Source organism: Mus caroli, unplaced genomic scaffold (genome assembly GCF_978045245.1).
Source record: "Mus caroli unplaced genomic scaffold, Mus_caroli_1 scaffold_13, whole genome shotgun sequence".
Taxonomy (NCBI): Eukaryota; Metazoa; Chordata; class Mammalia; order Rodentia; family Muridae; genus Mus; species Mus caroli.
In genome coordinates, this window is record NW_028227268.1 from 53,516,105 (window position 1) to 53,528,514 (window position 12,410).

The window sequence follows — 12,410 nt, forward strand, 5'->3', positions numbered from 1 at the left end:
TTACAACCCCAGCAGGACGGTGAAAGATGGAGACAGACGGACGGGATTCCAGCAGCTTAGCACCCACCTAGCCTGACCTAGCCTAATTGGCCAGCTTCCAGTTCCGGGTTAGATCTGATCTCTAGGGAATAAGAGCAATAGAAGGAGGCACCCACCATCATTCTCTGCCTTTCACATACATGCGCACTTGCACGTACACCACACGCACACGCGTGTGCACACACACCAAAGTGGAGGGAAACACACAAATTTTCGTTTAAAAGCATAAGAACAGATGGGAGGAGTATGCCAACAGTGGGTGGGTTTGGAGCTATTTCTGCCACTAAGCCACCAGAGGGCATCAGCTTCCTAAACTTTAACTGTTGTGGGTATGCAGTGCCACCCCCCCCCCATGCATCCCTCAGTAAAGGTGGCTTTGCGTCCATCTTAGATTCCTGTCTCTTCATTAGGCATTCACTCTGATTCACAGAAAACCAACACCAAACACACACACACACACACACACACAACACGACAGGAGGAGATAACTTAAAATATCATGTTTTATTTTTAATTAAAACATAGCAATTACACAGTCTTACTGGGTATAGCGTGGCTTAATTTTTTTTTAAAGATAAGGATCTTTATAGCTTAGGCTAGCCTAGAATGCACTGTATAGCCCAGGCTAGCCTACAACACACTCTATAGCCCAGGCTGACCTTGAATTCCTGGTCATTCTCTTGCCTAGCCTGGCATCTGGGTGCTTTGGTGACAGGCACCTTGCCTGGCTTGCAATGAGGTGTTTCAGTATCAGTACATACATACCTGTGTGTGTGTGATGACCAGATCAGGGTAGTTGGAATATCCATTAAAACAAATATTTTGAGCCAGGCGTGGTGGCGTAGGCCTTTAATCCCAGCAGGGAGGCAGAAGCAGGTGGATTTCTGAGTTTGAGGCCAGCCCCAGGACAGCCAGGGCTACACAGAGAAACCCTGTCTTGAAAAACCAACCAACCAACCAAACAAACAAACAAAACCCCAAAAAACCCCAAAAACCTAAAACATTTGCCTTTTGTTGTTGTTGTTGTTATTTTAGGAACTTTCCTTTTGAGGGTTCTAGGCATCTTCTCTCTCTTCCCCAAGGTCCTGGATCGTGAGGGCCAAATGGACAACCCATGTACCAGTTGGCTGGCAGATGCCTACTGGGATAATATCACAGAACTGGACAAACTGACCAACTTCCATGGGCTCATGAACTCCTTTGAGCAGTATCCTCGGGACTGGCACCTGTGGTACACCAACTCTTCCCCAGAGAAGGCCATGCTGCCAGGTGCCAGGCTGCCAGCCCCCGCCTCTTTGGGGCCCATTTGACCTTCCCTTTATCCACCCCACCCCACGCACTCACAAATGCAGCCCCTGAAGATTCTCCACCGTTCAGATTCCTTCCTGTCTGACTCTCAGGGCCGCTGGTCTCTGGTCTGCAGGTGAGTGGGAGAATGCGTGCAATGAGATGCAGCGGATGCTGATCGTCCGCTCCCTGCGTCAGGACCGAGTGGCGTTCTGTGTTACTTCTTTCATCGTGTCCAACCTTGGCTCTCGATTCATTGAACCGCCTGTACTAAACATGAAATCGGTCCGTGGTTCTGCCTTCTTGCTCACACAGCCCAGCAGCCCCTGCCTGTCCACACCTTCCCCTCCGTCCTGACACCACCCCTGTGCTTCCAGGTGATGGAGGACTCTACCCCGAGATCCCCACTAGTATTCATCCTGTCCCCCGGTGTGGACCCCACCAGCGCTCTGCTTCAGCTGGCAGAGCACACAGGCATGGCCCACCGCTTCCATGCCCTGTCCCTGGGCCAGGGCCAGGCCCCCATTGCTGCTCGGCTTCTTCGAGAGGGTGTGAATCAAGGTTAATATCCCTCTTGGTTAGGTTGCTATTGCTGGGATAAAACACCATGGCCAAAGGCAACTTGGGGAGAATTGGGGAGGGAAGGGTTTATTTCACTCACAGTTCCATATATGATCAAGCAGGGCAGGAACCTAGAGGCAGGAGCTGATTCAGAGGGCATGGAGGGTGCTGATGCTGGCTTGTCCATCATGGCTTGCTCAGCCTGCCTTTCTTTCTTTCGTTTTTCTTAATTTCTTTCTTTCTTTTTAAAGATTTATTTATTTTGAGTACACTGTTGATGTCTTCAGACATACCAGTAGAGGCCATCTGATCCCATTACAGATGGTTGTGAGCCACCATGTGGCTGCTGGGAATTGAACTCAGGACCTCTGGAAGAGCAGTCAGTGCTCTTAACTACTGAACCATCTCTCTAGCCTTCAGCCTGCTCTCTCTCTCTCTCTCTCTCTCTCTTATTTATTTATTTATTTATTTATTTATTTATTTTTTCAAGACAGGGTTTCTCTGTGTAGCCCTGGCTGTCCTCGAACTCACTTTGTAGACCAGGCTGGCCTTGAACCCAGAAATCCACCTGTCTCTGCCTCCCAAGTGCTGGGATTAAAGGCATGCGCCACCACTGCCCGACCAGCTCTCTTATAGTATCCAAGAGCACCCTACCCCTAGGTGGCCCTCCACACAATGGGCTAGGCCCTCCCCCATCAATCATTGATAAAATATTCTGCTAGCTTGCCTACAGCCAGATTTTATGGGGGGCCTTTTCTCAGTTGAGGCTCCCTCCTCTCTGATGACCCTAGCTTGTGTCAGCTGAAGTAAAACTAGCCAGCACAGTGTCCATCTTTCCTATCCACTTCTCAGCCCCAGTCTATTTCCCAAGAACCTCCCAGCCCCCACTATATGATTTCAGTTCCTGCTTTTCTAGAAATCCCAGAAATAACATTAGACATTTAACACCAGCTCCACTTCCTTGCAGGGCACTGGGTGTTCCTGGCAAACTGCCACCTGTCTCTGTCTTGGATGCCTAATCTGGACAAGTTGGTGGAGCAACTGCAGGTGGAGGACCCTCACCCTTCCTTCCGCCTGTGGCTCAGCTCTAGCCCCCACCCAGAGTTCCCAATCTCCATCCTGCAGGCCAGCATCAAGATGACCACAGAGCCACCAAAGGTATAGTGGCCCTCGAGCCGGGATCTCCTGTACTGTAGTTTACCTCTCAGCACCAAAGACAGGTTCCAGCCTAAATGTCAGCACACCTTTCTCTGACTTGGGTTGTTTCCTAAAAATCCCAGCTCCCTTCTGGGTGTCAGAGTTCCAGAACACAAGGACAGAACATTTCTCTGATGGTTGTTATATGCCCGGCCCCCTTCTAACACCTTCACATTTATTAATTCATTTCACACTCACACCACACCAGGTAAGAGATGCTACTCCTACTTTGCAGGTAGGAGGCTCAAAGGGTAAGTTAGTCTCGCAAAGCCACCCTGGGGACAAAGCCCCGCCTCCTGGGGTGTGAGCTCTCACTTTTCTCCCTCCATTCATGGAGAGCCCCGCCCCTTTCTCTGCTCAAGTTCACACCTCCTAGACCTCAGCCTCTCTCTCTTCCCTCTCCCCCTCTCCCCACTCCTTCCTTCCAGCTCTCCTGAGAATTTTGTCTCTAATCTTACAAGTTCACTGCTGAATACGATGATATTATTATATACAATGCAACACTGACCCTTTAAAGCCTGTTCTTTTTTTTTTTTTTTTTTTTTTTTTTTTTTGGTTTTTCGAGACAGGGTTTCTCTGTATAGCCCTGGCTGTCCTGGAACTCACTTTGTAGACAAGGCTGGCCTTGAACTCAGAAATCCACCTGCCTCTGCCTCTGCCTCCTGAGTGCTGGGATTAAAGGCGTGCACCACCACGTCCAGCTAAAGCCTGTTCTTGTCTCTGGGTGGTGGTGGCACACTAGAAGTGCTTGGGAGGTAGAGCAGGTGGATCCCAACCTTGTTTACAGGATGAGTTCCAGGTCAGCCAGGGATACACAGAAAAACCCTATCTCTAAATAAATAAACCAATAAACAAACAAGCAGAGGAGTAAATCTGTTCTTGTCACACTACATTGCTACACCCACAGACACCCCAACCAACTCACACCCACTCCGCCACTTAAGCTATTTGGAAGGCTGTATTGGTTTTTGTGGTCCTTTATTATACTATTGGGCTACTGAGCTACACATCCAGCACTTGGTTGTTTGAGAGTGGGTTTTGCTGTCCATGCTGGTCTCAGCCTTGCTATCATTTTGCCTCGGTCTCCTAAGTGCTGGCATTACAGGTGGGTGAAGCAACTGCCATCCTAGCTTGCTTATTTTAGTAGCTTTTTATTGGTCTTAGTTAAAATCGAAATCCCCCCCCCTTTTTTTTTTTTTTTTTTTTTTTTTTTGCTAGTTTATAAAAAAAACAAAAACATAGAGACAGGGCTGAAGAGATGGCCCAGTGGTTAAGAGCTTTGGCTATTCTGTTTCCAGTAGTCACAGAGAAACTAGCAGCCGCCCCAGGGGGTCCAGCACCCTTTTCTGGCTTCCAAGGTAGCTGCATGCATATGCAACACAGAAGTGCGTGCAGGCAAAATGCAAATAAGGATTACTAACAGTTTCAAACTAGACCCAGGAGGTAGTGGTGCTTGCTGTTAATCCTAACACTTGGGAGGCAGAAGCAGGTGGATCTCTGTGAGTTCAAGGCCAGCCTGATCTACAGAGTGAGTTCCAGGATTGCTGTGACTACATAGAGAAACCCTGTCTTGAAAAACAAACACATTTTGGGGGGGAAGGGGGGTATTTCGAGACAGGATTTCTCTGTATAGCCCTGGCTGTCCTGGAACTCACTTTGTAGATGAGGCTGGCCTTGAGCTCAGAAATCTGCCTGCCTCTGCTGGGATTAAAGGCGTGCGCCACCACACCCAGCTACAAACACATAAAAAAAAAGATCACAAAATACACACAGAGAGTCCACTCTTTAGGAGGTACACAAGGAATAAACCCTGTTTGAGCATACTTGGCAGCTTTTCCGCATCCATTCTGGGCCCCTCGGCCTCCCAAATGCTAGGATTAAAGGCATGTGCCACTCCTGCCCGGCCTGGCCCTGCCTTTTTTATTCTGTGTTTCTTTTTGCTCAATTTCAGGGATCAAGTTCTTGGCTCAGCTTTTCTCATTCTCCATTGTCACTCAAACTTCACCAGGGCAGGGGTGGGGGGAGTGGTCGTGGGGGGGGGGGATCCTCATCCTGATTTACCCTCCAGTCCCCAAGCTCCGGTCTAGGGCTGCGTTGCCTCATGAGGAAGCACTGTATAGCACTGTGACTCCCTCAAACACGGAGTTGGCTTCTTCCTCCCATAGGTCCTTACCCACTTTTGCCTTGGGTAATATTATTTTTCTTTACACATGTTTAGTGTTAAAATAGTTGCCAAGCACACACGTGAGACTCTGGATCCCATCCCTCGCACAGAGAAGAAATGTAAACTTGACCGTTTTATTTTAGAATGAGGCAAGGTCTGCTTACTCCTGGTTGGCCTTGAACTCACCGCATAATCACCGGATAATCTTGAATACCTAATCCTCCTGCCCCTCTGTCAGGAATGTGCCTCCCTAGGGTGTGCCTTTATGCCTGGCTGTTTTTCACTTTTTTTCCCTGCCATCAAGAATATTCTGCAGCCGGGGCGTGGTGGCGCACGCCTTTAATCCCAGCACTCCAGAGGCAGAGGGGCCAGCCTGGTCTACAAAGTGAGCTCCAGGACAGCCAGGGCTATAAAGAGAAACCCTGTCTCGAAAAACCAAAAAAAAAAAAAAAAAGATTCTGAAAGCCTGTGGAAAGCTATCCTATCCACTTCAGTATCATTGATTGATTTATCTGTTTTTACTTAATCAGTGTGTGTGCAGGTGGGTGAGTGCTGGTCGGGGGTGGGGGTGGGGGATGGGAGGAGGATGTTTATGCTATGGTATGGGTTTGGATGTCAGAGGACAATGACATAGTCATAGTTATGACAGAGTCAGTTTTTAACTGCCACTCTGTGTGCCAAGACTGAATTCAGGTAAAGTGCTAAGCCCCTTTACCCACGGGACCATTGTATTGGCCCCTTTTCTTTGACAAATCATTTCTTGGGCCACATCCCGTAGCTAAGGCTATGAGAGATTTCCAAGAAAGCCTCACTATGGCAGATGTGGGCCCTTCCCACCATCTGATAAACCCAGTGAGTGAGAATGGCTCAGGGTTTATCTGTTAGAGCTGGGTTACTTGAGCATGGGAGCTGTTAGTAGGGAAAGGCATTTGCTGTCCAACCTAAATTTAATGCCCTGGACAGACAGGGCAGATGTAGAGAGCCGGCTCCCATTAAGTGTCCTCTGACTTCAACACCTCAAAAACCCATCTCTGAGAATGGCCTCGACTTCCTGGTTTTCCTGCCTCCACTTCCTGAGTGCTGGGACCACAGGCAGGTACTACCACTTTTCCCAGGTTTATGCACGCTTGTGGAATACTTAGAACTCCAGCACTCATTCTATAAACTCAAGGCCAGCCTAAGTTACAAAAGACAACTCTCTTGAACAAAAACAACAAAAGCCAGGTGGCTGCGGCTCACACTTGAATTCTGGCATTCAGGAGGCAAAAGCAGGTGGATCTCTTAAGTGTTGATAGCCAGCTTGGCCCATAGAGTGGATTTAAGGACAAGGCTACACAGTAGAAGCCATGTCTCAAAAATAAAATTTAACAACAACAACAAGAGCCAGGTGGTATTGGCAAATGCCTTTAATCCCAGCACTCGGGAGGCAGAGGCAGGCGGATTTCTGAGTTTGAGGCCAGCCTGGTCTACAGAGTGAGTTCCAGGACAACCAGGGCTACACAGAGCAACCCTGTCTTGAAAAACACACACACACACACACACACACACACACACAAAAAAAAAAAAAGGAGGAGGCTGAAGAGGCAAGCTAAGGACTGGAGAGACGACGGCTCAGTAGCTAAGAGCATTTGTTGCGCTTGCAGAGGTCCTGGGCTCAATTCCCACTGCCTCCCTGGTGACTCACATGCATCCTAACTCCAGTTCCATCACATCCAAAGCTGCTGCTGACGTCCACGGGAACCAAGCATGCACATGGTGCACATTATACACACCAAATAAAAGGAACACATCTTTTCTTTTTTTTGTTGTTTTTTTTTTTTTTTTTTGGTTTTTCGAGACAGGGTTTCTCTGTATAGCCCTGGCTGTCCTGGAACTCACTTTGTAGACCAGGCTGGCCTCGAACTCAAATCCGCCTGCCTCTGCCTCCCGAGTGCTGGGATTAAAGGCGTGAGCCACCACGCCCAGCTGGAACACATCTTTTCAAAATGAAACATATAGAACAGATTGTTGGCGTTTTCTTTGAAGGGTCTTTTCTCTTGCAACCTCTCCAGACCCAGAAGCCATTCTCTGAATAGTGTACTTTTCTTTATAATTTCAACACAGGACAATGTGTCACAAATACTCAGAAATCTGCCTGCCTTAAATCGGGTGTGGTGGCACATGCCTTTAATCCCAGCACTCGGGAGGCAGAGGCAGGCGGATTTCTGAGTTCGAGGCCAGCCTGGTCTACAGAGTGAGTTCCAGGACAGCCAGGGCTATACAGGAAACCCTGTCTCGAAAAAAAAACAAAACAAACAAAACAAAACAAAAAAAAAAAGGAAGAAGTCTGAAATCTGCCTTCCTCTGCCTCCTGAGTGCTGGGATTAAGGTATATGCTACCTCCTCCTGCCTGTTTGTTTTCTTTTTTTCCATCTTTCCTTTTTCCCTTTTGCTATGTAGCCCAGGCTGGCCTGGAGCTTATGATCTCCCAAGGGTACCCTCATACTTGCAATTCCATATATATATATATATATATATATATATATATATATATATATATATATCAGCAGACTGATAGTTTAGCTCAATGGTAGAATATTTTCCTGGCACAAACAAGTCTTTGAGATTCAGTCCCTAGCATTGAAATAAAACAAGTAACAATGAAACACTAATTGTAAGTGTACATTTCTGTCTTTATTCATATTTTCTGGTACTCACAAATTAAATTGGCTCTTTCATGGAGGATATCATGATTGAGAGAGTTTAACACTGAGGAGGGGCTGGGTTCTGTGGCACATATCTGGTATCCTAGCATTGTCAAGAAGGCAGGAAGATATCTGTGAGTTCCAGGTCCACCTGATTGACCTACATAGCAATTCCAGACCAGCCAGAGCTTCACAGTGAGAACTTGTCTCCAGAAAAGAAGTTGGGGTGGGGTGGGGAGGTGGATGCTGAGGATGTAGCTCAGTGGCAGTCTCGTTATGCCCGACATGTTGAAGCCCAAGGTTCAGTGCCCAGTACAAGCTCCCCGAGAACAGAAGATGGTGGTGGTGGTGGTGGTGAGGGAGAAAGTAGGATTACTAGTGGCACACAGTGTAGTAAGGTCCCCCACCCCCAACCCCGTGAGGGAATGAGCATCTCTCTGGACACGCAGCTCAGAGGCGAGTTGTATTCAGTCAGCTTCCTTTCACTCCTTCAGCCAGGGCCTTTGTGCAGGGCCTCCTCCACAACTTCCCCCATGTGACACTGCTGGTGTCAGGGTTGAGCGTGACAAATATCACCCTGTAGTTCCTTGTCCTCAGGGTCTAAAGGCCAACATGACACGTCTGTATCAACTGATGACTGAGGCACAGTTTACCCACTGCTCCAAGCCTGCCAAGTATAAGAAGCTGCTCTTTGCCCTCTGCTTCTTCCACTCCATATTACTCGAGCGCAAAAAATTTTTACAGCTTGGCTGGAATATTATTTATGGCTTCAACGACTCTGACTTTGAGGTTTGTGCTAACCAGGGGTCTCCCATGCCATCCCTTTCTTCTCATACTTCATCGCCCCCCACCCGTGGGCTCTTTTGTGGGAATCTTGGCTGCCAGGAAGCTGATGTTAAACCCCCACTAGGAGAGCTCTTGCCATAACTCTATGGCATTGGGAGCTTGGGTTGGGACTTCACACAGGTGTCAGAGAACCTGCTGAGCCTCTATCTGGATGAGTATGAAGAGACACCCTGGGACGCGCTCAAATACCTCATCGCTGGTGTCAACTATGGGGGACATGTCACAGATGACTGGGATCGGCGTCTGCTCACCACCTATATCAATGATTATTTCTGTGATCTGAGCCTAACAACTCCCTTCTACCGGTGAGGGGGGAGGGGATAATACTTCAGTGGGGGGGGGTAAGACTGAGTATGGGGTGAAAGGGTATACGCAGACCAAAGACCAGGGTTGAATGGTGTGTGTGTGTGTATGCACTTGCGTGCGTGCATGTGCATGGGTGCGTGCACATGTGTGCATGCCCAGAGACTAGGGGGTTGAAAGGAAATGGAATTTGTGAAACTGGGAGGCAGAACATGAGCTGCAGCCATAGCTAGACAAATGGGAATGCACTGAGCCTGGGGTCCAGGCTCAGCATGGAAGCTCAGGTCCTTCAATCTGCTGATTCTCTGCTGTGACTGCCCAGGTTGTCTGTACTGGACACTTATTACATCCCGAAGGATGGGAGCTTGGCCTCTTACAAAGAATATATCAGCATGCTGCCTAGTATGGACCCCCCTGAGGCCTTTGGCCAACACCCCAACGCTGACGTGGCCTCTCAGATCACAGAGGCCCGGACCCTCTTTGAGACTCTGCTTTCCCTGCAACCTCAGATCACCCCCACCAGGGTTGGTGGCCAGAGCCGAGAAGAGAAGGTAGGAAGAGAGATGCCCGGGGAGAGGGCATGTTGAGGAAGGGCAGCCTAGCCCCGAGCTTCTGCCTCCCTAGGTCCTAGAGTTGGCTGCTGATGTGAAGCAGAAGATCCCCGAGATGATCGACTATGAGGGGACCCGAAAGTTGCTGGCTCTTGACCCCTCCCCACTCAACGTGGTCCTCCTGCAGGAGATCCAGAGATATAACAAGTTGATGAAGACCATCTTGTAAGACCGAAGGAACACTATAGAACGTGGGAGGGGAAGGAGAAAGACAACCCCACTCACGGTTGGGATGGCTCTCCCAGGCCCGCACCTCCTTAATAGCCTACCTGCCTCCTTCCACTCAGGTTCTCCCTGACAGACTTGGAGAAGGGCATCCAGGGCCTCATTGTCATGTCAACAAGCCTGGAAGAGATCTTCAACTGCATATTTGATGCTCATGTCCCTCCACTCTGGGGAAAGGCAAGCTCCCAATGGCTGTCAGTCCTAACCCTGAACCTCCTCTTCACTTCATTCCCAGGAGGCATATAGCAGACTTCAAAGAGCCCGGGGTTCCAACCCAGACAGGTTCAAGGTGTTGAGATCTGGCTCTGCCAATCACTGACTGCAGACCTTAACTTATGGATGTAGTCACATTAATTTCTGCAAGGATGTTTTAAGGATACCCCACTCCCAAAGACCATCCGTGGTACTCACTAAGTACCTGATCTCTGCAGAACAAGCACCCCTCATTCAAAACTCGGAAATATGAAACAACCTGAGTGCCAAGCACAGTGCTCAAAAGGTTTCAGATTATTAATTTTTCAAATCAGGGATCCTCAACCAGTAGTCTATGCAAATATTCCAAGCACACCCCTGAAAAACCCATGAGAAATCTGAAACTCTTCTGGCACCGTGCATTTTGGATAAAGCATAATCTTGTAGTGATAGTATTATTAATAAGTAGCTGCTATTTTATGCTCCCCCCCCCCCCAGTTAACTTTTGGAGAGCTTTGGTGAATGCCCCAGGTGTTCTTTTTTTTTTTTTTTTGGTTTTTCGAGACAGGGTTTCTCTGTGTAGCCCTGGCTGTCCTGGCACTCACTTTGTAGACCAGGCTGGCCTCGAACTCAGAAATCCGCCTGCCTCTGCCTCCCGAGTGCTGGGATTAAAGGCGTGCGCCACCACGCCCGGCTGCCCCAGGTGTTCTTAATACTGACAGGGAAAGCACTGTGGACAAAACAACACATGCACTCCCTCTTTACTCAGGTATATCCCTCACAAAAGCCCTTGGCGTCATGGACCCGGGACCTGGCTGTGCGTGTGGAACAGTTTGAAACATGGGCCAGTCGAGCCCGCCCTCCGGTGCTCTTTTGGCTGTCTGGCTTCACTTTCCCCACGGGCTTCCTCACTGCGGTACTGCAGTCTGCCGCTCGCCAAAACAACGTGAGCATCCAAAGCCGGGAGGCAGCCTAAGAATGTGCATTCATTCGTTCTCTTACTTGGGGGCCTCCTTCATTGTCGCCTTCAATCCACAGATCTCAGTGGACAGCCTCTCTTGGGAATTTATAGTTTCCACTGTGGACGACAGCAACCTGGTGTATCCACCCAAGGTGGGAAGCAGATGGGCTCAGGATGAGGAGGGAAATGGAAGAAACAGTGGGAAGTGGGGCGAAGAGGAGGACAGAGGAGTTAGGTCAAAGGTATTGTCAGCGTAGGGTCTTTCCCTCAACTCTGTCTCGATTTCTCTCCAGGATGGTGTTTGGGTTCGGGGCCTGTACCTGGAGGGTGCTGGCTGGGACCGAAAGAATTCTTGTTTAGTGGAGGCGGAGCCCATGCAGCTGGTCTGCCTCATGCCCACGATCCACTTCCGTCCAGCAGAGAGCCGAAAGAAAAGTGCCAAGGGTGGGAAAATGCCCCCTCCCCATCCCGTTTGGATACTAATCCATCCTCCCTGCTCCAGTCCCCAAATGCACTTGCGCTGATCTTCCAGGCTCCAGAATCTTACTTCTTTTCTTCTCCCCTAGGCATGTACTCCTGTCCCTGCTATTATTATCCCAACCGGGCAGGCAGCACAGATCGAGCCTCCTTTGTCATAGGCATCGATCTCCGATCTGGATCCATGACATCTGATCACTGGATTAAGAGGGGCACTGCTTTACTGATGAGCCTGGACAGCTGATGAGCCCTTCTCTCCTCCTTGAGAGAGGGTCGGAAGCCCTAGGACCTTGAACTAAAGCTGGATCTCAGGCTTTGACCTTAGCTGAATCTAGCATATAGTGACACTCTGACAGTACCTAGTGGCGCTAGCGGTAAAGGTGGAAGACTTGTATTGGCGCTCAGCGCAGTAAAAACCGTGCAAAACCAAGCCCCAAGTCTCTCAGTGGAATGATGGTGTTTTAGTGTGTGTTGGGGGTGGAGGAAACCTGGAGGAGGGAGGGAAGCTGGGACTTACTACTGGTACTGGTAAGGAGCTGCTACAACCAGAACTGAGAAGAGAAAGTGGGGTGGCCTATAGAGGAGGCGTGGCCTTGAACTACTTGCCCGCCAGGCCTAAAAGGAGGTGTGACCAAATCTCCAGGAAAGGATTTGAGCAGGCGGGGTGGGGCTTGCTTTGGAAGGGCGCGGGATGCAAATAGAATAAAAGACTTGTCAGGTAAGGGTCCGTGATGGGCTCTATACACTGCACAGTAACGAAGCCTTGCAATCCTTATTGGGGATTCTTATCTGAGACTACAGCTGAGGGGAGCGGGACCGAAGGCAGGGCGGAGCCGGAGAGAGGGACTTCAGCGCGAGGGGCG

The 12,410-nt window shown here is 49.3% G+C and overlaps 1 protein-coding gene across 1 annotated transcript in view; it reads left to right on the forward strand.

Annotated features, from left to right (window-relative positions):
• Positions 1–12,397, forward strand: part of Dnah2 (dynein axonemal heavy chain 2) — a 130,776-nt gene extending 118,379 nt beyond the window's left edge. The window contains exons 76-88 of the mRNA XM_021176049.3: positions 1,122–1,308; positions 1,463–1,611; positions 1,704–1,887; positions 2,855–3,045; positions 8,530–8,721; positions 8,899–9,083; positions 9,404–9,632; positions 9,706–9,857; positions 9,980–10,094; positions 10,879–11,055; positions 11,148–11,222; positions 11,364–11,514; positions 11,637–12,397. Coding sequence (XP_021031708.1) covers positions 1,122–1,308; positions 1,463–1,611; positions 1,704–1,887; positions 2,855–3,045; positions 8,530–8,721; positions 8,899–9,083; positions 9,404–9,632; positions 9,706–9,857; positions 9,980–10,094; positions 10,879–11,055; positions 11,148–11,222; positions 11,364–11,514; positions 11,637–11,791 — 2,142 coding nt within the window. The 3' untranslated portion in view covers positions 11,792–12,397. The remainder of the gene's footprint in view (positions 1–1,121; positions 1,309–1,462; positions 1,612–1,703; positions 1,888–2,854; positions 3,046–8,529; positions 8,722–8,898; positions 9,084–9,403; positions 9,633–9,705; positions 9,858–9,979; positions 10,095–10,878; positions 11,056–11,147; positions 11,223–11,363; positions 11,515–11,636) is intronic.
• Positions 12,398–12,410: the final 13 nt, after the last annotated feature.